Genomic DNA, 26,691 nt, shown 5'->3' with positions numbered 1-26,691 from the left:
GATTTTCTATGTGTGTCAGTACTGTGTCAGTATTCTAGTGCAACTTTTTCCTTTGTTGTTTTTGTTTTTCCTTCTATTCTTTGCTCCTTGGTCTATCAGATTGAAATGGCGATTGAGACGCTCCAAAAGACTGAAGGTTTATCCAGTCAGAGAAGCTCGCTGCTCAACAGCCATGTAAGTCGCCACTCTAAACGCCTTGCCTGCCTGCCCTGTATAGCTGTTCTCACTCTCTAGTACCTCCAAATCTCTCTCCTTGCCTCTCCCTCTCTTTCTCTCTATGGTTCGTGGGGGTGCTTCCTATGCTCCAATTTAATTTTTTTGCTGCTTTAGTTAATTGTGCTTTTAAAGCTAGGAAAGGGGGTGTTGGTATTTACAGACAAGTGGGGGGTGAAACATGCATCTGCTGTGGATTACAGAGAGGTGTAGTGACATACATGTGTGTAATTGACAGCATATCTTCTCTCCCCCACAGCTGCAATGGCTACTGGATAACTATGAGACTGCGGAGGGGGTGAGTCTGCCTCGCTCCACCCTCTACAACCACTACTTGCGCCACTGCCAGGAGCAGAAATTGGACCCGGTCAACGCCGCTTCCTTCGGCAAACTCATCCGCTCTATCTTCATGGGGCTACGCACGCGACGCCTCGGCACAAGGTGAGCTACTGAGTTTACAGACACGCTCTGATAACTCCCTCTGCACCTTGCTCCCCCCTCCTCCCCTTCTCCCCTAACCTGTCACTGCATCTCAAGTCCCAAGGTTCTGCTCTCCCTCACTCTCCTCTGACGCCTTCAGTTTAGTCTTGTCCTTGTCCTTTCCTTTTTCCTTGGTTGTCTTCATTATTATTTCTTGTTTGGTATTACAGCATGTTTAAAAAATATATATATAAACAAATTAAAATATTTTGGGGCTGCTAAATTAATATTGGGGAAACACTGAAAAAATGTTAGCTGTCTGTTCATTCCTGTGTGTGTGTTGTAGGGGGAACTCAAAGTACCACTACTATGGGATCCGGCTGAAGCCGGACTCTCCTCTCAACAGACTGCAGGAGGACATGCAGTACATGGCCCTCAGACAGCAGCCTGTCCAACAGAAACAGAGGTACAACACATACAGTTGAAGTCAGAAGTTTATATACACTTAGGTTGGAGTCATTAAAACTCATTTTCAACCACTCCACAAATTTCTTGTTAACAAACTATAGTTGGTTCATCCTTGGGAGCAATTTCCAAACGCCTGAAGGTACCACGTTCATCTGTACAAACAATAGTACGCAAGTATAAACACCATGGGACCATGCAGCCGTCATACTACTCAGGAAGGAGACGCGTTCTGTCTCCTAGAGAGGAACGTACTTTGGCGTGAAAAGTGCAAATCAATCCCAGAACAACAGCAAAGGACCTTGTGAAGATGCTGGTGGAAACAGGTACAAAAGTATCTAGATCCACAGTAAAACGAGTCCTATGTCGACATAACCTGAAAGGCCGCTCAGCAAGGAAGAAGCCACTGCTCCAAAACCGCCATAAAAAAGCCAGACTACGGTTTGCAACTGCACATGGGGACAAAGATCGTACTTTTTGGAGAAATGTCCTCTGGTCTGATGAAACAAAAATAGAACTGTTTGGCCATAATGACCAATATGTTTGTAGGAAAAAGGGGGAGTCTTGCTAGCCGAAGAACACCATCCCAACCGTGAAGGACGGGGGTGGCAACATCATGTTGTGGGGGTGCTTTTCTGCAGGAGGGACTGGCGCACTTCTCAAAGTAGATGGCATCATGAGGAAGGAAAATGATGTGGATATATTGAAGCAACATCTCAAGACATCAGTCAGGAAGTTAAAGCTTGGTCGCAAATGGGTCTTCCAAATGGACAATGACCCCAAGCATACTTCCAATCTTGTGGCAAAATGGCTTAAAGACAACAAAGTCAAGGTATTGAAGTGGCCATCACAAAGACCTCAATCCTATAGAAAATGTGTGGGCAGAACTGAAAAAGCGTGTGCGAGCAAGGAGGCCTACAAACCTGGCTCAGTTACACCAGCTCTGTCAGGAGGAATGGGCCAAAATTCACCCAATTTATTGTGGGAAGCTTGTGGGAGGCTACCCAAAACGTTTGACTCAAGTTAAACAATTTAAAGGCAATGCTACCAAATTCTAATTGAGTGTATGTAAACTTCTGGCCCACTGGGAACGTGATGAAAGCAATAAAAGCTGAAATAAATCATTCTCTCTATTATTATTCTGACATTTCACATTCTTAAAATAAAGTGGTGATCCTAACTGACCTAAAACAGGGAATTTTTACTAGGATTAAATGTCAGGAATTGGGATAAAGTGAGTTTAGATGTATTTGGCTAAGGTGTATGTAAACTTCCGACTTCAACTGTACGTACATACATACATACAGTGCATTCGGAAAGTATTCAGACCCCTTTACCTTTTACACATTTTGTTACGTTACAGCTTTACTCTAAAATTGATCAAATAGTTTTTTCCCTCAACAATCTACACACGATACACAATAATGACAAAGCAAAAACAGGTTTTTAGAAATGTTTGCAAATGTATATATAAAAAAAAATACAACTGAAATAACACATTTCAATAAGTATTCAGACCCTTTACTCAGTACCTTGTTGAAGCACCTTTGGCCACGATTACAGCCTCGAGTCTTCTTGGGTATGACGCTACAAGCTTGGCACACCTGTATTTGGGGAGTTTCTCCCATTCTTCTCTACAGATCCTCTCAAGCTCTGTCAGGTTGGCTGGGGAGCGTCAATGCAAGTCTCCAGTAATGTTTGTCCGGGTTCAAGTCTGGGCTCTGGCTGGGCCACTCAAGGACATTCAGAAACTTGTCCCGAAGCCACTCCTGCATTGTATTGGCTGTGTGCTTAGGCTCGTTGTCCTCGTTGCGCTCTGGAGCAGGTTTTCATCAAGGATCTCTCTGTACTTTGCTCCGTTCATCTTTCCCTCGATCCTGACTAGCCTCCCAGTCCCTGCTGCTGAAAAACATCCCCACAGCATGATGCTGCCACCACCATGCTTCACCGTAAGGATGGTGCTAGGTTTCCTCCAGACTTGACGTTTGGTATTCAGGCCAAAGAGCTCAATCTTGGTTTCATCAGACCAGAGAATAATGTTTCTCATGGTCAGAGTCCTGTAGGTGCCTTTTGGCAAACTCCAAGCGGGCTGTCGTTTCTTTTTACTGAGAAGTGGCTTCTGGCTGGCCACTCTACCACAAAGGCTTGATTGGTGGAGTGCTGCATAGATGGTTGTCCTTCTGGATGGTTCTCCCATCTCCACAGAGGAACTCTGGAGCTCTGTCAGAGTGACCATCAGGATCTTGGTCACCTCCCTAACCAAGGCCCTTCTCCCCCGATTGCTCAGTTTGGCCGGGCATCCAGCTCTAGGAAGAGTCTTGGTGGTTCCAAACTTCTTCCATTTTAGAATGATTGAGGCCACTGTGTTCTTGGGGACCTTCAGCGCTGCAGACATTTTTTGGTAACCTTCCCCAGATCGGTGCCTCACACAATCCTGTCTCGGAGCTCTACGGACAATTCATTCGACCTCATGGCTTGGTTTTTGCTCTGACATGCACTGTGAACTGTGGGACCTTATATAGACAGGTGTGTGCCTTTCCAAATCATGTCCAATCAATTGAATTGACCACATGTTTATACAACTTGATTGGAGTCCACATATCAAGGATAATCAATGGAAACAGGATGCACCTGAGCTCAATTTCGAGTCTCATAGCAATGGGTCTGAATAGTTATGTAAATAAGTTATTTCAGTTTATTAAAAAAAACTGTTTCAATTTTTTCATTATGGGGTATTGTTTTATTTTTTTAATCCATTTTAGAATAAGGCTGTAACGTAATAATGTGAAAAAAGGGAAGGGGTCTGAATACTTTCCGAATGTACTGTACATACAGTGCATACTTACAGTGACATTAAGAACCCTGCACTTTTCATGACATAGATTGACCAGTTGAATCCAGATGAAAGCTATGATCCCTTATTGATGTCACTTGTTAAATCCACTTCAATCAGTGTAGATGAAGTGGAGGAGACAGGTCAAATAAGGACTTTTAAGCCTCGAGACAATTGAGACAGGGATTGTGTATGTGTGCCATTCAGAGGGTGAATGGGCAAGACAAAATATGTAAGTGCCTTTGAACGGGGTGTGGTAGTAGGTGCCAGGCGCACCGGTTTGTGTCAAGAACTGCAACTGCTGGGTTTTTCATGCTCAAGAGTTTCCCCTGTGTATCAAGAATGGTCCACCATCCAAAGGACATCCAGCCAACTTGACACAATTGTGGGAAGCATTGGAATCAACATGGGCCAGCATCCCTGTTGAATGCTTTCGACACCTTGTAGAGTCCATGCTGTTCTGAGGGCAAAAGGGGGTGCAACTCAATATTAGGAAGGTGTTCCTAATGTTTGGTATACTCAGTGTACATATACAAACAGTACTGACTGAGCCATTGTCATTGTAGGTTTAAGCCGGTGCAGAAGGTTGACGGTGTGTCTGGGGAGAACTTCTCAGGCGGTGGCCAGCACACCCCCAGTGCAGCGGAGCAGACCGTCATTGCACAGAGCCAGCACCACCAGCAGTACCTGGGTGAGTGAGCGGTGTGTATGCTTCTGTGTGTGTAGACTAAGTGACTTTCAGCATGTTCCCTTGTTATGACACAATAAGTTTTGATACCACTTCATGAAAGTGCTCCTCCGCTGAGTGCTGTAAGGGTTCCCCTGTCGGTTATATTCTGCAATGAACCACTGATCGGATTTTCTCAGCCTTCAGTATTTCCTTGTTAAATATTTACCCCTGTGTTCCTCTGCTTTATACTGGATTCATAACGTGAGTTGTTGTTGACCTTGTCTGATTTCCATGCGTCTCTCCCTGACAGACGCGTCCCGGGCGCTGCCAGACTTTGTGGAGTTGGACCTGGGAGAGACCAACATGGACAACATCGGCCCAGATGACATCAAAGCTCTCCAGTCACTATACAGAGAGCACTGTGAGGTCAGAGATTATCCATCACCTCTAACAAAGTTCTACAGGAAAGTTTGTATTATTCTCTACGGGGTAAATTCAGACCGGAGATACGCGCATGTAAATGGAACTTCATTCTTTTTTCATGCACTTTCCTCTCTGCAAACATTCTGACCTTGAACTTAAGCAAGGGGAATCGAATGTGGCCAACAGGTATCCGTTTGGGGTGGAGATTGCAGAAATGGAGGTGTATCTACAAATCAAATCAAACTTTATTTGTCACATGCGCCGAATACAACAAGTGTAGACCTTACTGTGAAATGCTTACTTACAAGCTGTTAACCAACAATGCAGTTCAAGAAGAGTTAAGAAAATATTTACCAAATAAACTAAAGTAAAAAATTATAGAAAGTAACATAGTAATAACGAGGCTATATACAGGGGGTACCGAGTCAGTGTGGGGGGGGGGGGGGGGGTCAATGCAATAGTCCGGTTGCCATTTGATTAATAGTTCAGCAGTCTTATTGCTTGGGGATGAAGCTGTTAAGGAGCCTTTTGTTCCTAGACTTGGCACTCCGGAGAAAACAGTCTATGACTTGGGTGACTGGATTTTCTGACAATTTTATGGGCTTTCCTCTGACACCGCCTATTATATAGGTCCTGGATTGCAGGAAGCTTGGCCTCAGTGATGTACTGGGCCTTACGTACTACCCTCTGTAGCGCCTGTTCTGTCCACCTTTTCCTGAGGTACACGATCAGCTCCTTTGTCTTGCTCACATTGAGGCAGAGGTTGTTGTCCTGGCACCACACTGACAGTTCTCTGACCTCCTCCCTATAGGCTGTCTCATCGTTGTTGGTGATCAGACGTGTCGTCAGCAAACTTAAAGATGGTGTGTTAGAGTTGTGTTTGGCCACGCAGTCGTGGGTGAACAGGGAGTACAGAAGGGGACTAAGTACACAACCCTGATGGGCCCCGGTGTTGAGGATCAACGTGGCAGACGTGTTGTTGCCTACCCTTACCACCCGGGGGCAGCCCGTCAGGAAATCCAGGATCCCGTTGCAGAGGGAGGTGTTTAGTCCAAGGGTCCTTAGCTTAGTGATGAGCTTCATGGGCATTATGGTATTGAACACTGAGCTGTAGTCAATGAACAGCATTCTCACATAGGTGTTCCTTTTGTCCAGGTGGGAAAGGCCAGTGTGGAGTGCGATTGAGATTGCGTCATCTGTGAATCTGTTGGGGTGGTATGCGAATTGGAGTGGGTCTAGGGTATCCGGGAGGAGGGTGTTGATGTGAGCCATGACCAGCCTTCAAAGCACTGCATGGCTACCGACGTGAGTGCTACGGGGCTGTAATCATTTAGGCAGGTTACCTTCGCTTCCTTGGGCACAGGGACTATGGTGGTCTGCTTGAAACATGTAGGTATTACAGACTCGGTCAGGGAGAGGTTGAATATGTCAGTGAAGACACTTGTCAGTTGGTCCACGCATGTTTTGAGTACACATCCTGGTAATCCATCTGGCCCCGCGATTTTGTGAATGTTGACCTGTTTAAAGGTCTTGCTCACATCGGCTACGGAGTGCGTTATCACACAGTCATCCAGACTGCGGTGCTCTCGTGCATGCTTCAGTGTTGCTTGCCTCGAAGCGAGCATAAAAGGCATTTAGCTCGTCTGGTATGCTCGCGTCACTGGGCAGCTCGCGTCTGGGTTTCCCTTTGTAGTCCGTAATAGTTTTCAAGCCCTGCCACATCTAACAAGCGTCAGAGCCGGTGTAGTAGGATTCAATCTTAATCCTGTATTGACACTTTGCTTGTTTGATGTTTCGTCTGAGGGCATAGCGGGATTTCTTATAAGTGTCCGGATTAGTGTCCAGCTCCTTGAAAGCAGCAGCTCTAGCCTTTAGCTCGATGTGGCTGTTGCCTGTAATACATGGCTTCTGGTTGGGATAAGTACATACGTTCACTGTGGGGACGACGTTGTCGATGCACTTATTGATGAAGCCGATGACTGAGGTGGTATACTCCTCAATGCCATTGGATGAGTCCCGGAACATATTCCAGTCTGTCCTAGCAAAACAGTCCTGTAGCGTAGCATCCGCGTCATCTGACCACTTCCGTGTTGAGTGAGTCACTGGTACTTCCTGCTTTAGTTTTTGCTTGTAAGCAGGAATCAGGAGGATATAATTATGGTCAGATTTGCCAAATGGAGGGCGAGGGAGAGCTTTGTATGCATCTCTGTGTGTGGAGTAAAGGTGGTCCTTTTTTTCTCTTTTTCTGGTTGCACATGTGACATGCTGGTAAAAATTGGGTGAAACTGATTTAAGTTTGCCTGCATTAAAGTCCCCGGCCACTAGGAGCGGTGCTTCTGGATGAGCATTTTCTTGTTTGCTTATGGCCTTTATACAGTTGGTTGAGTGCGGTCTTAGTGCCAGCATCGGTCTGTGGTGGTAAATAGACGGCTACGAATAATATAGATGAGAACTCTCTTGGTAGATAGTGTGGTCTACAGCTTATCATAAGGTACTCGACCTCAGGCGAGCAATACCTTGAGACTTCTTTGATATTAGGCATCGCGCACCAGCTGTTATTGACATAAAGACCCACACCCCCACCCCTCGTCTTACCAGACGTAGCTTCTCTGTTCCGCTGGTGCATTGAAAATCCCTCCAGCTCTATATTATCCGTGTCGTCGTTCAGCCACGACTCGGTGACACATAAGATATTACAGTTCTTAATGTCCCGTTGGTAGGATAATCATAATCGTAGGTCATCAATTTTATTTTCCAATGATTGCATGTTAGCAAGTAGTATTGATGGCAGTGGGAGTTTACTCGCTTGCCTACGGATTCTCAAAAGGCAGCCTGATCTGCGTCCTCTTTTCCTCCATCTATTCTTCATGCAAATAACAGAGAGATGATTGACAAATGCAGAGAGATTTAATGTGAAACTAGTCATATGGCAGTGAACTGAAAAGCATATCAACATGACAGGTATGTCTGCCCCTTACACAGAGTGAAGCATAAATGCTGTGACGTTATGCAGAATTTTGATTGTATGGCCTTTTTTTAAAAACATTTTTTATTTCACCTTTATTTAACCAGGTAAGCAAGTTGAGAACAAGTTCTCATTTACAATTGCGACCTGGCCAAGATAAAGCAAAGCAGTTCGACACATACAACAACACAGAGTTACACATGGAGTAAAACAAACATACAGTCAATAATACAGTACAAAAATAAGTCTATATACAATGTGAGCAAATGAGGTGAGATAAGGGAGGTAAAGGCAAAAAAGGCCATGGCGGCAAAGTAAATACAATATAGCAAGTAAAACACTGGAATGGTAGGTTTGCAGTGGGAGAAAGTGCAAAGTAGAAATATAAATAATGGGGTGCAAAGGAGCTAAATAAATAAATACAGTAGGGGAAGAGGTAGTTGTATGGGCTAAATTATAGATGGGCTATGTACAGGTGCAGTAATCTGTGAGCTGCTCTGACAGCTGGTGCTTAAAGCTAGTGAGGGAGATAAGTGTTTCCAGTTTCAGAGATTGTTGTAGTTCGTTCCAGTCATTGGCAGCAAAGAACTGGAAGGAGAAACGGCCAAAGGAGGAATTGGCTTTGGGGGTGACCAGAGAGAGATGCCTGCTGGAGCGCATGCTACAGGTGGGTGCTGCTATGGTGACCAGCGAGCTGAGATAAGGGGGGACTTTACCTAGTAGGGTCTTGTAGATGACCTGGAGCTTTTTAGCTTCCAGGGATTCAACTTGGAGACATAAACCAAATGGGTTGCCTACTGGTCACAGGGCAACAATGTGCGCAATGTTGCAACAAATTTAACCTTTGAGCACTCTCAATGTTTTAATTATATGCCCCAACTTTCTCTGTTTCCTATTTGTAGCCTATCATATTAAATATTAGCCACTATCAGTAGCCTCCGCCAGTAATACTCACATACATTTATAACTGCCACTTTGGTGTTAGTTCCCTTAAATTTGTAGCCTACATTTTTGCATTATTCCATTACATGATTAGTTTAACTTTCTTTCTTCTGTCACATCCATGTGGTTGTTCCTCAGTCGCTAGCAATAGTGGATCATATTAGGTTAACGTACAGTGCATTTAGAAAGTATTCAGACCCCTTGACTTTTCCAAATGTTGTTACGTTACAGCCTTATTCTAAAATTGATTAAATAAAAAAAATCCTCATCAATCTACACACAATACCCTATAATGACAAAGCGAAAACAGGTTTCTAGCATTTTTTTCAAATTTAAAAAATAAAAAACTGAAATACCTTATTTACATAAGTATTCCGACCCTCTGCTATGAGACTTGAAATTGAGCTCAGTTGCATCCTGTTTCCATTGATCATCCTTGACATGTTTCTACAACTTGATTGGAGTCCACCTGTGGTCAATACAATTGATTGGACATGATTTGGAAAGGTACACCCCTGTCTACATAAGGTCCCACAGTTGTCCGTGCATGTCAGAGCAAAAACTAAGCCATGAGGTCGAAGGAATTGCCCATAGAGCTCCGAGACAAGATTGTATCGAGGCACAGATCTTGGGAATGGTACCAAAAAATGTCTGCAGCATTGAAGGTCCCCAAGAACACAGTGGCCTCCATCATTCTTAAATGGAAGAAGTTTGGAGCCACCAAGACTCTTCCTAGAGCTGGCCGCCTGGCCAAACTGAGCAATCGGGGGAGAAGGGCCTTGGTCAGGTAGGTGACCAAGAACCCGATGGTCACTCTGATAGAGCTCCAGTGTTCCTCGGGATCGAGGGAAAGATGGACAGAGTCAAGTACAGCGATCCTTGATGAAAACCTGCTCCAGAGCACTCAGGACCTCAGACTGGTGCAAAGGTTCACCTTCCAACAGGACAAAGACCCTAATCGCACAGCCAAGACAATGCAGGAGTGGCTTCGGGGCAAGACTCTGAATGTTCTTGAGTGGCCCAGCCAGAGCCCAGAATTGAACCCGATCGAACATCTCTGGAGAGACCTGAAAATAGCTGTGCAGTGACACTCCCCATCTAACCTGACAGAGCTTGAGAGGATCTGCAGAGAAGAATGGGAGAAACTCTCCAAATACAGGTGTGCCAATGCAGGTGTGTAAGAAGACAACCCAATAAGACTCGAGGCTGTAATCGCTGCCAAAGGTGCTTCAACAATGTACTGAGTAAAGGATCTGAATACTTATGTAAAAGTGATATTTCAGTTTTTTATTTTTAATACATTAACGAAAATTTCTAAAAACCTGTTTTTGCATTGTCATTATGGGGTATTGTGTGTAGATTGATGAGGGGGAAAAAACGATTTAGTCCAAAAGTCATGGGTCTGAATACTTTCCGAATGCACTGTATTACAAGTTTTGCAATAATTTGAGACACAGACCACACATAGCAGTTTAAACCTGGAGCCTGGTGCACGGTTCACGACAACTGGACCATTGTCATTACTGTTCCATGATTAGTAAGGATTAGGGTCGATTTTGTAGGACAGTTGTTCAACCCTATTGTACACCAGTAGATGCTCCTCAGGGGAGGACCATCCTCAGTGAATTGCATAAAAATGTAAATAGTGAAATATTTAAAAATATATCCTGTTTTGCAATGGTCTACAGTAGCCTCAACAGCACTCTGTGGCTCAGTTCGTAGAGCAGGGTGTTTTTAACACCAGCATGGTGTGTGCAACGCCAGGGTTGTGGGTTCGATTCCCACGGGGGGCCAGTGCAAAAAAAAAAAATAATGCATGTAATGAAATGTATGCATTCACTACTGTAAGTCGCTCTGGATAAGAGCGTCTGCTAAATGACTAAAATGTAAATGTAAAATGTAAGGTAGCACCATGGTGTAGCCGGAGGACAGCTAGTATCCGTCCCCCTCTGGGTACATTGACTTCAATACAAAACCTAGGAGGCTCATGGCTCTCACCCCATTCCATAGACTTGCCCAGTAATTATAACTTCCGGAGGACATCCTCCAACCTATCGGAGTTCTTGCAGCATGAACTGACATTTTGTCCACCCAATCAAAGGATCAGAAAATGAGGGGTGGCAGGTAGCCTAGTGGTTAGCGCGTTGGGCCAGTAACCGAAAGGTTGCCTGATCGAATCCCTGAGGTGACAAGGTTAATAATATGCCGTTCTGCCCCTGAACAAGGCCGTTAACCCACTGTTCCTAGGCCATCGTTGTAAATAAGAATTTGTTCTTAACTGACTTGCCTAGTTAAATAAAGGTAAAATAAAAAAATACATATACAAATCTAGTACTGAAAGCATAAGCTACCAGCTAACTGGTAATAAAATGTGGTGAGTAGTAGACTCAAAGAGAAAGACAAAGTTTGAACAGTTTTGAACAAATTCATGAGTCTTTTTTTATACATTTCTACATACTTTCAATTACTTAGCTAGCAAATGCAGCTAGCTTGTTTAGCCTACTCAGACAGAGAGATGCTATGTTAGCTAGCTGGCTATAACTATCCAACACTTGAACTTTTCCAAATCAAGGTAAGCTTTTGGTTTTACAAATGTATTGCCACCGGGGCCCGCAGCTGTAACTGCTTACTAACTGTAAACTGTACAGCATGATTGTAGCCGGTTTACTAACGCGTTAGTTCTATTAGCTATGCTGGCTATGACGTTACTTTAGCTAATATGGTGACAACGATGTAGGCTGTGTGTAGCGGTTATGATATGAAGGTTTGGCTTGGAAAGTTTTTTTTGCATCTACAACTGATGTATTGGTCATTGAAGTCCACAAGTGAAGGGAAACGGTCAGAAGAGGAAAGAGCATAGATGCGAGAAGGAATACAACGAGGTGTTTATATGTGGCTATGAAGTTGAACTGTTTTCGTGTGATCAGGGTGTATTCATTCCGCCGATTCTGTTGAAAAACGTTCTTAAACAGAAGCATACGGAATGAAATGGGGATAAACATACCTGAATTTGTCCAATAGAAACTTGTTTGCAACTTTTAAACTAATGATTACACCCTAAATCAGCTAGATGCAGGCAAGAGTGTGCAAGGCTGTATTGAATGTGTCACTGTCTGTCACCTCAAATCTTTCTCTCGACCTGCGTTGTAAACTTTCATTCATAGGCTAGGTTGTACCAACCTCATGATGGGTATAGGGAAAATTTTAGTATTATGTAGTAGCCTAAACCTATCGATGTTACATTGAGCTGGGTGAATGGAATATGAATAACAGTCATCCAATATGCTGTAATAGAAATAAGGCCATGCTCATAAAAACAAATATCGTCCTCCCTCATCTTAAACGGCACCGTTTCATTCAACAATATATTTAGTGGGTAAAGGCTCTCCTCAACCTTTTTTTAAATGATTCATAAATACATTCCCAACCCTAAGTAATCTTCAAGATCAGAGTATTTTTTAATCTTAAAGGGATGGCTTTAGATAAATGTACTGAAAACCCTATTGAGCAAACACTCGACGAGAGAATCTATTGGCCAGCAAGAGTGAGGGGTTTTCAGCAGTTGAATTGAAAGTATTCAGTATGCGCAAGGGAGCCACACCCATTAGGTAAGTCTGAATACCTGTCTGAATAGTCTGAATATAACTACTGAGAAGTGCTTGAATCAAAAGGTGTTAAAAAAACAAAAACGATTTTCCAAGTCTGAATCTGTCGCCATGTGCAGATTAATGGGAGCTTTCTTTGGCATGCATGATATTTACAAGTCTTCATCTTCATTGATCCACACCAGCTCATCCACACTAATCAGCTTGACTGTGAATAGTTATTCAGCTCAGTTGTGTCATGCTGACCATGTCTCTCTTGCAGGCCATTCTGGATGTGGTGGTGAACCTCCAGTTCAGTCTAATAGAGAAGCTGTGGCAGACATTCTGGCGCTATTCCCCCTCTGACTTAGTGGAGGGCACCACCATCACAGAAAACAGGTCAGCTCTCTCGGTTTCTCTCTCGGTTTCTCTCTCTCTCTTACTCGTTCTCTCCCTCTCTCTTCAAGGTCAGTTCTGGTGACTTTTTAAAAGGATATTCTACTCCAAAATGAATGAAAATAAAATTATGCTGACACCGTCTAAAATATAATTTCTACCTCGAGAAATGAGCCCAATATCATATTGGTAAAATTATTTGCAAAAATTATTTTTACATATTGGAACATGCTTATAGCCTATGCATGCTCCATATTATCAGGTATACTATGAGCAATACACATTATCACCTGTATCTCGTAGACAGATGACTAGTACTGTAGAATCTGTTTGGACTGAAAGGGATGTGTAGGATAACGAGAAGAAGTAGTTCTGGTGTTTGGGTTTTTCGTCTCTGGTTATTTGGACAAATCAGAATTTTGCAGATGTTAGCATCGTTCAAATTTCGGAAGGGGAGGGGATATTTGGCCCATAGCTTGCAAAGAGAGAGGGTGGAGCTCCTCGTTCTAGCATTTCTTGACCCCTGTCTGTGTATGGACTGTCTGTGTTTGGACCCAGAACTTAATCGGGCAGCTGACTTTAGTTCTGGGTTAACCCGAGATTAAGTTGGCCTCGACTCTGATTCTTCTTGAATGCTTCAAATATCCTTTGATCAGTGGCAACGCTGAGGAGTATTTCTCTCTGCTCTGCTGACAAGTATTTTTCTCCGCTCATACAGGAGCAAAAAAGGCCTAGTGGTGGGATTTAAAAAAATATAGTGAATAGTGAATTCATTGGGACAGTGCGCGACCCCTGTAACTACTGTAAAACTTCAATCAAAAGCAAATAGCCGCTTGTCCCTTTTTAATAGATGGGCAACGGCACACTTTTCAGCAAATAAACACCTGTTTCAAATAAATACCTGGTTTAAATGAATTGTTTACAAGGTTTAATATTTGATTTGCTACATAAAATAATTCAGTAATGACTCAACCCCCCCCCCCCCCCCACACACACACACACACACACACACACACACACACACACACACACACACACACACACACAGTAGGCCGAGTGAGATTGAGGTGAATCTGATCCAGTATATAAGACGAGTATGTGTAACTTTGTTACTTGAACTCTGTCTCCACAGTGGTATGAGTGAGATTGAGGGCCGTTTGCCCTGCTCCAGGCTGGTGGTGCTCTGTAGGAACGAGGCTGTGCTCAAGTGGATGAGTTCCTGTGACCACCTGATGTACCAGGCCCTAGTGGAGATCCTCATTCCTGATGTCCTCAGACCTATCCCCAGTGAGTGGCTGACACACAGTCACACACACACACACTTTCTTGCTCATTCCTAGTTGGGTATCAGAATTAAAATGGTGATCTTTATATATTCTGCTGTCCTCTGTATCTGTTCCTCTGTAGGTGCCTTGACTCAAGCCATCCGCAACTTTGCCAAAAGCCTGGAAGGCTGGCTCAACAATGCCATGAACGTCATTCCACAGAGAATGATCCAGACCAAGGTACAGTCTCTCTCTTTCTCTCTCTCTCTCTCTCTCTCTCTCTCTCTCTCTCTCTCTCTCACTCACTCACTCACTCACTCACTCACTCACTCACTCACTCACTCACTCACTCACTCACTCACTCACATATTGGCAAATAAACTTAAATTGCCTCTATTTTGTTTGATCCTGACTTTCCTCTCTTTTATCTTTTCTGACTGGTCTTGGTCTGATTTTAATTGGCTGCTGTTTGATCCTCTGTGTGTTTGATTGGCTGCAGGTTGCCGCTGTTAGTGCCTTTTCTCAGACGATGCGTCGTTACACTAGTCTGAACCACCTGGCCCAGGCAGCCCGCGCCGTGTTGCAGAACACCTCCCAGATCAATCAGATGCTCAGCGACCTCAACCGCGTCGACTTCGCCAACGTGCAGGTCTGTCTGTCCCTCTGGCTGGCTGTCCGTCTGGCTGTCCGTCCCTCCATCTGGCTGGATGTGGTTTGGTCTGCCTGTCTGTGTATTTAGTTAGAGGGACACGTCTGTCCACCGTATAGCCATCTGTCATTATCTCTATGTCCTCTCCCTGCTTGAGGTTGCTGTTTATTTCATCAAGGGCTGCGTGTGCATCTGTGTTTTTGCATGTTTGTTTGTGTTACCCCACACTGACCCGTCCTCCCTCTCTCGCTCTATCTTTCTTTAGGAGCAGGCGTCGTGGGTTTGTCAGTGTGAGGAGGGTGTGGTTCAAAGGTTAGAGCAGGACTTCAAGGCCACCCTGCAGCAGCAGAGCTCTCTGGAGCAGTGGGCTGCCTGGCTGGACAACGTGGTCACCCAGGTCCTACAGCCCTTCGAGGACCGGCCCAGTTTCCCCAGGGCTGCGCGGCAGTTCCTGCTCAAGTGGTCCTTCTACAGGTCAGCTACTGTACTGTCCATATAAATTGAATGAGATCATAGAAATTGAATGGGTTCTATGAGTACCATAGAATTCATCCTAATTTTATGGTGAAAGAAAATAAGTGTTATTTTGGTACGCAACTCACAGAAAATACAACATACACACTTAAAAAAAAACGATATATTTTTGCTCCCTCAACCAATTTAAGTAGTGTGTTGTGATATTTAATGTTTATCATATCAATTGATTTGGTTTGGCAGCTTATTAGCAGTTTTCCAGTGGTTGATCTCGTTGTCCATCTCTTTGTCAGCTCCATGGTGATTCGAGACCTGACTCTGCGCAGCGCGGCCAGTTTCGGCTCGTTCCACCTGATCCGCCTGCTCTACGACGAGTACATGTTCTACCTGGTGGAGCACCGCGTCGCCCAGGCAACCGGCGAGACGCCCATCGGTGTCATGGGAGAAGTAAGGCCCCGATGAAATGAACACACACCACACACGCACATAATTGTAATGTTCCCATTACTCCTTGCCTCAGTCTCAGTATGGTTTCTTTGTGCTGCTTAATGTATTGCAGTTCGATGACCTCAACGCCATGTCGCCTGCTTACATGGACAAAGGTAAGCCAACCCCAAGCTGTGTCTACAGGCTAAGTCTCTGTAGGCTTCTGCTTCCACATTACATGGAGTTATTAAGCCCTTTGAAGCCATGTCCGTTCAGCATTGCTGTGCGTCATTCTTCTTTTGTTACGCGTCGTACCTCCTCCTACCTTCGTCTCAACGTGCTGCAACTTAGAGAATAGCAGTTTCAATTATTACCCATTCAAAAAATGTTACGGTCAGTTGCAGTCGAGAAGCTATTGGATCATTTCGCATTTTTGTGAAGTTACGTTTAATACTAAGATGTTCACAAGAAAAGGCGAGGAACTTTTGTTAAACAGTTGCCGTGCCTAAACACCAGACTGTTACCATGGTTACTCCATGACTATCAGTCAGAAAGAAGTCGCTGTTAAAAAATAAGCAAGAGTCTCTACAAGGCAGAATGTTGAGTAAGATGATATTTACACTTATTTTAACGGTTGTACGTGCTGTTGGTCCTTTTGACAGTGGGAGGTGGCGATAGGGTGTCCACAGGAAAGGGTTCTTTACCCGACTTTTTGTGGCGCCTGTTAGTTCTGTCGCTTGTATTTTCCATCTGTTGCACGTAATGCACAATATGTAAACTGTAGCTGAATGTAACCGAATGTAGGTGACCGAAGCATGTTTCCTCGCAATCAGCTAGAAGTGGTTGCCGTTCGGTTAGGCTCATCCGTATTGTGAAAGTTTTTGTCACGTGCGAATTGCATCAGTCTTGAAAATAAAAAACGGAAATACAAACTATGTGCAGACCAACATACTGAAGGTCGGGTTGATAACTGTAATGGCTGTCTTCATGAAGAGAGGACCAAGGCACAGCGGGTTGCGTGCTCATCATTATATTTATTTTAGATAAAGACTGTGAACACGGAAAAACAATAAACAACGAAATGACGACAGGAAACAGTTTAGCAGGCTATACACGTAACAGCAGTGCTAAAGACAACTACCCACTAACAAACAAAACACATCCCTATATATAGGACTCTCAATCAAAGGCAACTACAAACACCTGCCTTCAATTGAGAGTCAAACACCCAATACCTAACATAGAAAATACTAAACTAGAAAGAACATAGAAATACAAAAACATAGAACATAACCCAAAACCCGGAAATAATAAATCAAACACCCTTCTAAACAAACCACCACCCCGAACCACATAAAACAAATACCCTCTGCCACGTCCTGACCAAACTACAATCACAAATAACCCCTATACTGGTCAGGACGTGACAGTAACACTACTCTGAAGATATTTTGTCTCACAAAAGTATGTGGACATTTGCTCGTCGGACATCTCATTCCAAAATCATGGGCATTAATATGGAGTTGGTCCTCCCCTTTGCTGCTATAACAGCCTCCACTCTTCTGGGAAGGCTTTCCACTACATGTTAGTACATTGATGTGGGGACTTGCTTCCATTCAGCCATAAGAGCATTAGTGTGGTCGGGCACTGATGTTGGGCGATTAGGGCTGGCCCGCAGTTGGTGTACCAATTCTTCCAAAATGTGTTTGATGGGGTTGAGATCAGGGCTCTGTGCAGGCCAGTCAAGTTCTTCCACACCGATCTTGACAAATTATTTCTGTATGGACTTCGCTTTGTCCACTGGGGAATTGTCATGCTGAAACAGGAAAGGGACTACCCCAAACTGTTGCCACAAAGTTGGAGGCACAGAATTGTCTATAATGTCATTGTATGCTGTAGCATTAAGATTTCCCTTCACTGGAACTAAGGGGCCTAGCCCGAACTGTGAAAAACAGCCCCAGACCATTATTCCTCCTCCACCAAACTTTACAGTTGGCACTATACATTGGGGCAAGTACTGTTCTCCTGGCATCTGCCAAACTCAGATTTGTTCGTCGGACTGCCAGATGGTGAAGCGTGATTCATCACTCCAGAGAACGCGTTTCACTGCTCCAGAGTCCAATGGCGACAAGCTTTTCACCACTCCAGCCGACGCTTGGCATTGCGCATGGTGATCTTAGGCTTGTGTGCGACTGCTGGGCCATGGAAACCAATTTCATGAAGCTCCCGACGAACAGTTATTGTACTGGCGTTGCTTCCAGAGGCAGTTTGGAACTCGGTAGTGAGTGTTGCAATGGAGGACAGACGATTTTCAGCACTCGGCAATCCCGTTCTGTAAGCTTGTGTGGCCTACCACTTCGCGGCTGAGCCGTTTTTGCTCCTAGACATTTCTACTTCACAATAACAGCACTTACAGTTGACTGGGGCAGCTCTAGCAGGGGAGAAATTTGACGAACTGACTTGATGGAAAAGTGGCAACCTATGACAGTGCCACGTTGAAAGTCACTGAGCCCAATAGATAAAAAAACAAAAGAATGACACAAACTGAACTAAAAAGCACCCTAACACTGTAGCCAAACCGTCCGCAAATAGATTTTGTCCCCCCACACCAAACGCGATCACGACACGCAGGTTAAAATATCAAAACAAACTCTGAACCAATTATATTAATTTGGGGACAGGTCGAAAAGCATTAAACATTTATGGCAATTTAGCTAGCTAGCTGTTGCTAGCTAATTTGTCCTGGGATATAAATGTTGAGTTGTTATTTTACCTGAAATGCGCAAGGTCCTCTACTCCAGCAATTAATCCACACATAAAACGGTCAACTGAATCATTTTTAGTCATCTCTCCTCCTTCCAGGCTTTTTCTTCTTTGGACTTTATATGGTGATTGGCATCTAACTTTCATAGTTACCACAACGACTGACCGAACTCAGTTCATCTTTCAATCACCCACGTTGGTATAACCAATGAGGAGATGGCACGTGGGTATCTGCTTCTATAAGTTAATGAGGAGATGGAAGAGGCAGGACTTGCACCGCAACAAATGGAACTGACTTCTATTTTAGCGCTTGGCAACGCAGGCACTCGTTGGCGTGCGCGAGCAGTGTGGGTGCAATAATTGAATAACATGTATGTTTACATTTATTTTGCAACGCACGCGACGTGATCGGTGTGGTCAGCATGTAAGGTGCTTTTAAGATCTCTTAAATATGTGCACAGTTTCGGCCCCCCTCAGGTTCTCTGGTAGGCTATTCCTGATGCTGGGGGCATAATAACTAAAGGCTGCCTCTCCATGCCTCTTGGTCCTAGGCTTTGGGATATTTAAAAGGCCAGTGCCAGAGGACCTGAGGGACATACTGGGTACATAACGTAAAAGCATACCTGACATGTATTGGGATGCGCAATCGTGGATTGATTTAAAAACAATTGAAGAATCTTAAAATGAATTGTATAACTCACAGGCAGCCAGTGCAGAGACCTTAAAACTGGTGTAATGTGTGCTCTCCATCTGGTCTTGGTCAGAACCTGTGCTGCAGCATTTTGTATGTTTTGCAGTTGACCAATGACTTTCTTGGGTAGACCAGACAGGAGAGCATTACAGTAGTCAAGCTTGCTTGTAATAAAAGCATGGATGTGTCTCTCTGTATCAGCCTGAGAGAGAAACGGCCACACCTTGGCAATTTTCCTGTGAATCAAAATTTTGTTCACAATCTAAAATAACACCTAGGTTTTTTTAGCTGGTGTTTTATCTTTATTGCTTGTGAATTCAAATGTGCGGATAGATTCTCTCTCTGTGCTTCGGCTCCAAGTACCTTTGTCTTGATTTAGCTGGAGGAAGTTGTGAGCCATCCAAGTATTTAAATCAGTAATACGGTCCAATAATTTATCTGTGGAGCTAAAATCCTCAGGTGACACAGAAATGTAAAGTTGTGTATCGTCTGCGTAGCGGTGAAAATCAATGCTGTGCTTTCTGATAATGCTGCCAAGGCATAACATATAAACTGAACTGTACCGGACCCAAAATCGAACCTTGTGGAACGCCACATGTGATATGTATTTTATGTTCACTAAGTTATGTTCACTAAGGGTGACAAAAAACGAATTGACTGGTTAAAAAGGTCCTAAACTAATTTAGAACTGGACCCACCTCTCCAGTCTGTCCAGAAAGACATCAGGATCAACAGTGTCGAATGCAGCACTTAGATTTAAGAGTACAACGACCGAGAGCTGTTATCTGTCAAGATCATTTACCATTTTAACTAAGGCTTTCTCTCTGCTGTGGTGGGCACAAAAAAACAGATTGGAATTTTTCAGTTGGCATTACAGTTGGCACTTAAAACAATATTTTAGCTTTTTGAACACCAATTCATCCCGATTTTTTCTTAAGAATGGAAGGTTTGAGATTGGCAGAGAATGGAAGGTTGAAAATTGCTAAGAGCTGAAGAATCTGAATTACTTTTCTTCAGAGGGGGTTTCACCATAGCAGTTTTTAGTGCAGTGAGGAAAGTACCTGTGAACAGGCAGTGATTAACAATAGCTTGCACTTCTTCAGATATGCAATTAAAAACTGTTTTAAAGAAAGTGGTGGCGATAGGATTGAGAAATCAGGTTGAAGGCTTAAGTTGTGAAATCACTTTCCTGCGCATGTCTGTGTCAACTTCTCATCAGGCCTTGACTGAAATATGCCGCAAACTCATCACATTTCGATGTGGAGGAAAGTTCTCATGGGTTTGCGGGGGTAGGATTTATCAGGCCACCAATGGTTGAGAAGAGTGCTCTCTAATTATTCTGATTAATAGTGATCAAGTTCGAAAAATGATCCCGTCTGGCATTTCTAATTGCCAACTTGCGCTCTCAGAATATCATAATAGACCTACAACTTTTACTTTCACCACTTCCGCTCTGCCTTTGTGCAATTTCTCTTTAATTGATTAGTTTCCTCACTTATCCAAGGGGCTCTGCGTTTGGATGTGGCCTTTTTCAACTTTACTGGAGCTATGGCATCAATGGTTGCCCTTAATTTGCTATTAAAGTTATCAACTAAATCATCACAAGATGAAGGCAGAATAGGTGGTGAAGTATTGTTCATATACTCAATAAAATCTGGAGCAACTTCAGAGGCAAGATAGCGTTTCTTAATAATGTGTTCAGTATTAACCTGTGCTATGGGCAACAAGGTAGTAAAAAATACACAGTGGTGATCAGAAAAGCAACATCAACACAAAGCCCCTTGGTAATAACCTGGTATGGCTGCTGCTATGAGTGTGCCCGGTAACATGTTGGATAAAGTCCATAGAGCTCAAAAGATTCATAAATTCAATGGCCTTTGAGTCAGTCTCTTTGTCAACATGAATATTAAAATCGCCCAACACAATGATTTTATCATCTTAAGGACAATAGGCAATAGTTCAGATAAACCAGTAAAGAAAGTGGGGCAGTGCTTTGGTGGCCTATACAGGGTTATGGCCATCACTGGTGGCTGACATTTAAACCGTATAGCATGATGCTCAAAATACCCAAAGTCGCCAAACAAAATGTCCGTAGAGCTAAGAGCATTAGTAAAAATAGAGGCTGATAGAGTGTGAAAATCTGTTGTCCGAGGGGGAGGCTTCAATAAGATTGGCACTGCAGTCTGATGACAGCTATGTTTCAGTGAGAAACATGCAATCATCTTAACGCCCAGTAATGAGGTCAATCACGAGAAAGGTTTTACTTGTGATTGCTCTAACATTTAAAAGCACCATATTCAATGAGTGTGGGCCACTCTGCCACTGGGGCATCTGCACAACCAAATTATTAACGTTACAACCACATTTTCTGACAGTCTCCAATCTATCAGAATGGTAGGCGATAACAGTTTGTATAACCTCACTAGAAGGCAGAGTTAAAGGAACATACAGTGCCTTTGGAAAGTATAAAGACCCCTTGACTTTTTTTTTGCAAATGTATTAATAAAATACATAAATACCTTATTTACATAAGTATTCAGACCCTTTGCTATGAGACTTGAAATTGAGCTCTGGTGCATCCTGTTTCCATTGATCATTGTTGAGATGTTTCTACAACTTGATCGGAGTCCACCTGTGGTAAATTAAATTGATTGGACATGATTTGGAAAGGCACACACCTGTCTATATAAGGTCCCACAGTTGTCCGTACATGTCAGAGCAAAAACCAAGCCATGAGGTTGAAGGAATTGTCCATAGAGCTCCGAGACAGGATTGTGTCGAGGTACAGATCTGGGGAAGGTTACCAAAACATTTCTGCAGCATTGAAGGTCCCCAAGAACACAGTGGCCTCCATCATTCTTAAATGAAGACGTTTGGAACCACCAAGACTCTTCCTAGAGCTGGCCGCCCGGCCAAATTGAGCAATCAGGGGAGAAGGGCGTTGGTCAGGGAGGTGACCAAGAACCCGATGGTCACTCTGACAGAGCTCTAGAGTTCCTCTATGGAGATGGGAGAACTTTCCAGAAGGACAACCATCTATGCAGCACTACACCAATCAGGCCTTTATGGTTGAGTGGCAAGACAGAAGCCACTCCTCCGTAAAAGGCACATGACAGCCCACTTGGAGTTTGCCAAAAGGCACCTAAAGACTCTCAGACCATGAGAAACATGATTTTCTGGTCTGATGAAACCAAGCATCACATCTTTAAGAAATAGGGCACCATCCCTACGATGAAGCATGGTGGTGGCTGCTTCATGCCGTGGGGATGTTTTTCAGCGGCATTATGGGGTATTGCTTTGTCATTATGGGGTATTGTGTGTAGATTGATGAGGAAAAGTCAATCGACTTTAGAAGAAGGCTTTAACGTAACAAAATGTGGGAAATGTCTGAATAATTTCCCGAAGGCACTGTAAATTGGGTTACTCACAATAACCATAGTGCCATTTCTACCGTAATTGATATGCTTTCCAAGTCTTCTGTTGCTTATTCTGACAGGGAGAACTGGAGCACTATCAGACCCTGTCCGTCAGTCTCTAAAACAGTTTGTGATGTCGCTCGAAAGTTTGATGTCGCCCTGCGTTGTCACAAAAAGAGATTTTCCTGTCGTTGGAAAGTTTTCTTCAAGTGCTTGTTCGGGGCAAAGAGTTGTCTGAAACGTTCTGAACCCCTTTGGTAGCACGGGAGGGTGTCTGATATAATTATTCTCTTCTATGTGCTAGCGAGGGTGTTTAAAACATGTTTGTAGTCCTGCCTCAGTTCCGAATCCACAAATGTTGTGTTTAGAAAGTGTTCATTCAAAAGGACCAACCACTCGGACAACCTGTAAAGTATCATTTTATTCAGCATTCTGGCATGTAGAGGTTGTGAGAGGAACCTTTCCTGATCCAAACGCTAATTTCTGCCCGACGTAGAATTCTATGCAATTCAAAGTCGGGTCTTCAGGCTATCAGCCTTTCCTGCAAACACAATGGTCCAACCTGACTAATGAGAATCCTGAAGAGTTGGCATTCTAACCCTGTACATCTTTCTGTCTGTCTGTCTGTCTGTCTGTCTGTCTGTCTGTCTGTCTGTCTGTCTGTCTGTCTGTCTGTCTGTCTGTCTGTCTGTCTGTCTGTCTGTCTGTCTGTCTGTCTGTCTGTCTGTCTGTCTGTCTGTCTGTCTGTCTGTCTGTCTGTCTGACTGACTGACCTGTCCCCTTGTCTGTGTCTCCAGACGAGGTGAGTGAGATGGACAGTGACCTGGAGGAAGACATGGAGGAGTCTGGGGAGCCGCTGGCCAAGCGGGAGAAGGCTGAGTTGCAGCATGAGCACCAGGTGATCCAGGTCGGGGCTCTGGAGGACGGCTGTAACCCCGTGGTGGGGGTGGTCCAGCCGGGCGTCCTGCACTCCCTGCCCCAGCCACCCCAGGACCACGCTGAGCACATCCTCACCCCCTCTGCCGCCACTCCCACCATCCGCCACTGCAGCGCCACCGGCAACACCTACGCCTCCGTCTGAAGAGAGAGAGACGCCCACAAACCACTCTTCTCTTGATCTGTCTGTCTCTCTCTCTCTATGGGTCACACACACGTCTGCACTATTTCCCACTGTCATGCGCTGTGTTTTCTCTGCTCTCCTCCGCCCCCGGGCCACTAGAGGACGATGAAAATCACCATGACCACCGCCGCTGGCGTCTCACAAACCTTGGATAGATTAAGAGAGCTAGATGTGAATAGGAATGTGGGCGGGCCGTTTCCGTCTGCTGTCGTCCCATGCTTCTGTCCTCTGGGAGGGGATGCTGGGTGAGGGAGGAGGATTGGAAGGGGGGTGACTCATGAGATGTTGCCAGACGTGAGACACTGACTGACCCTAGCTGTGTAGAGGGGAGGGTATATATTCAAAGCTCAAATCCAAGCCACCAGCCCCAGATGAGCAATGTGATTGATTGATAAGTGGACAGTTGGTTCACTCATAGATCGGGTTGTTTCGTATATAGTGCATATATTAACAAAACACAGGTGCTGTTCTCTCACGTTAGCAGATATTCCTCCCAGTCATGAGATAATATACGTTCTTACAGAGAAAGCATTGACACATTCCAGTTAAGGACAGAATCCAGTTGAACGATATGAGATTTTTTTGTTGTTGACTTTTTTGGTGTATTTCAAACCTTTGTTTAGATATGACATTTGGTGATGTATGATTGCTTGTAATGTGGCAGTTGTTTTGCGTTCAATGATTTATTGAGTAGTGTATAATCGTAGCCATGATCCCCTGATAACCCCTGATGGCTTGTTCTGCCCATGAAGAAAGACGTTCTCTTATGTGTGCTGCTACTCTATAGAAACACGAGGTGAGACAGACAGACTGGATGTACTATACCACTACAACACTAGCTTTTCTACGCACCTCATGCATCGTATGGGATGCTCTTGACTTATTGCCTTGGTTTGGTTGGATTTAGATCCTGGATAGTGTGATAAAAATGTAATTAGTTAGACTCGTATAATCTACTGACATGTTCTCAGTGTGTGTGTGTGTGTGTTTATAGCTTCTATCTTGGTAGATGTCTTAAGTTGTGAATGGACCAAAAAAACAAACCAACCAGAGGAAACTGGCAGAGAGTGAGAGCCATCATGGCCGCCACAGTGGTCCCGGCGAGGCTGCTGCATGTCCCGTTTTCCTGTCCCAACAGTGCTGTGGGTGGTGTTGCAGAGCAGACTGAATGTCAGGGATTCTATGTACCTCGGCTTCATCCTAGTGCCTTAATAACCCTTACTGCAGCTGTCCACGTAGTCCTGACTGATTGTGTGGTTGTGGGGAGGGATAGTACATTCTGCGTTACTGTCCCAGCCACAGCTTTGGCTCTCTCTCTGGTTGCTTGTGGCTGGATTTGGGCTGGCTCATTGGTGTTACTGAAGGCTGGGGAGGTGCAGGTTCAGAGGTGCTTGTAGTTTTCTCTGGATTGTGCCAGTTCTATTACTTTTGTTTGTTTGTTCGATACCCCGATGTGGGTGTGTTGCCTCGTTCCTGCTCTCGCTCTCTCGAGGCCTGCTCCTGCTTTGGCCTGTGCAATTGGGTGAAGTGTGCGCGTGTGCCGACGTGAGCGCTCGACCTGATTGAGATGATGGTTGCGCGTGCCGTTGTGGATGAATGAGTCCGAGCGTGGGTTTTGCGCACACCCACTAGTCACCCTACCTCACACCAGCGGTGCCAGCCTTTTAACACATGAAGCACGTCACCAAACCTTGTTCTCACACACATATGTAACCTTACTGCTCCCACGACACGCCACGATAACACTACATAATGCCTCTCACACTACACAGCTAAAAATACACAGTCATTTTAGCCCATTCAGTCCTCAGTCCACATCATCATCTCTTGTTCTATCGGTTGTAAAGTGCATATTTGTATAGTGGACCAAAAGTAGATATTTTCTGATATTTAAAGGTATATAAATATATATATATAGATATATATAAGGATGATACAATACGTATGTATTCATCTTTGTTTGTTTTGTTTTTCATGTGGTTGATCTGTCATCTGTGGTTGTTTCGTTGGTAGCTAGCTCTTCTGTGATTAGTCGATTGACTGTGAAATGGGTGGGGGCATGGGGACCAGCTTCTGACGACACTGGATACACGTTTTGTACTTGAACTGTTATTGATAGCTTTTAGGAAATGGACAACACACTGGCAAAAGGTGTTGAACTGGAAGAATCTTGTTGATACTACTGAAATTACTTTTCTGTTTTTTGTTTTACTCTCATATCTGGAGAACTGTATGCACCAATGCTTTGCCTAGACTTTATTTATTGGTATTTATTGTGCTTTTGTTTTACTATTTGAGAAGTTATTCTTAAGTTATGCACACGTATCCATACCAGTCTTGAAAATGAAATGACACTATATATACAAAAGTATGTGGACATCCCTTCAAATTAGTGGATTCAGCAATTTCAGCCACACCCGTTGCTGACAGGTATATAAAATCATCAATCACACAGCCATGCAATCTCCATAGACAAACGTTGTCAGTAGTTTGGCCTCACTGAAGAGCTCAGTGACTTTCAACGTGGCACCGTCATTTCCAACAAATCAGTTCGTCAAATTTCTGCCCAGCTAGAGCTGCCCCAGTCAACTTTAAGTGCTGTTATTGTGAAGTGGAAACGTCTAGGAGTAACAACCACTCCGAAGTGAAGTGGTAGGCCACACAAGTTCACAGAACGGGAAATCCGAGTGCTGAAGCGCGTAGCGCGTACAAATCATCTGTCCTCGGTTGCAACACTCACTAACGAGTTCCAAACTGCCTCTGGAAGCAACGTCAGCACAAAAACTGGCCTGCACAGACCCTGTCCTCAACCCCATCGAACACCTTTGGGATGAATTGGAAGGCTGAATGCAAGACAGGCCTAAAAGCCTTCCCAGAAGAGTGGAGGCTCTTATAGCAGCAAAGGAGAGACCAACTCCATATTAATGCCCATGATTTTGAAATGAGATGTTCGACAAGCAGGTGTCCACATACTTT

At 44.2% G+C, this 26,691-nt stretch overlaps 1 protein-coding gene across 3 annotated transcripts in view; it reads left to right on the top strand.

Moving 5' to 3' along the window:
* The window catches only part of rfx3 (regulatory factor X, 3 (influences HLA class II expression)), a 62,406-nt gene extending 36,302 nt beyond the window's left edge, over positions 1–26,104 (top strand). For 2 of the 3 annotated variants that reach the window (XM_029708982.1, XM_029708981.1), the window contains exons 5-17: positions 100–174; positions 473–654; positions 980–1,099; positions 4,498–4,622; positions 4,912–5,027; positions 12,799–12,914; positions 14,044–14,198; positions 14,319–14,416; positions 14,676–14,825; positions 15,091–15,299; positions 15,593–15,746; positions 15,859–15,901; positions 23,393–26,104. In XM_029708982.1, coding sequence (XP_029564842.1) covers positions 100–174; positions 473–654; positions 980–1,099; positions 4,498–4,622; positions 4,912–5,027; positions 12,799–12,914; positions 14,044–14,198; positions 14,319–14,416; positions 14,676–14,825; positions 15,091–15,299; positions 15,593–15,746; positions 15,859–15,901; positions 23,393–23,676 — 1,827 coding nt within the window. In that variant the 3' untranslated portion in view covers positions 23,677–26,104. The remainder of the gene's footprint in view (positions 1–99; positions 175–472; positions 655–979; positions 1,100–4,497; positions 4,623–4,911; positions 5,028–12,798; positions 12,915–14,043; positions 14,199–14,318; positions 14,417–14,675; positions 14,826–15,090; positions 15,300–15,592; positions 15,747–15,858; positions 15,902–23,392) is intronic. The other variant, XM_029708983.1, reaches the window with a different exon arrangement.
* Positions 26,105–26,691: the final 587 nt, after the last annotated feature.

Source organism: Salmo trutta, chromosome 23 (genome assembly GCF_901001165.1).
Source record: "Salmo trutta chromosome 23, fSalTru1.1, whole genome shotgun sequence".
NCBI classification, from domain to species: Eukaryota; Metazoa; Chordata; class Actinopteri; order Salmoniformes; family Salmonidae; genus Salmo; species Salmo trutta.
The sequence above is the reverse complement of the archived record's forward strand: the minus strand, read 5'-3'. Positions and strand labels throughout refer to the sequence as shown.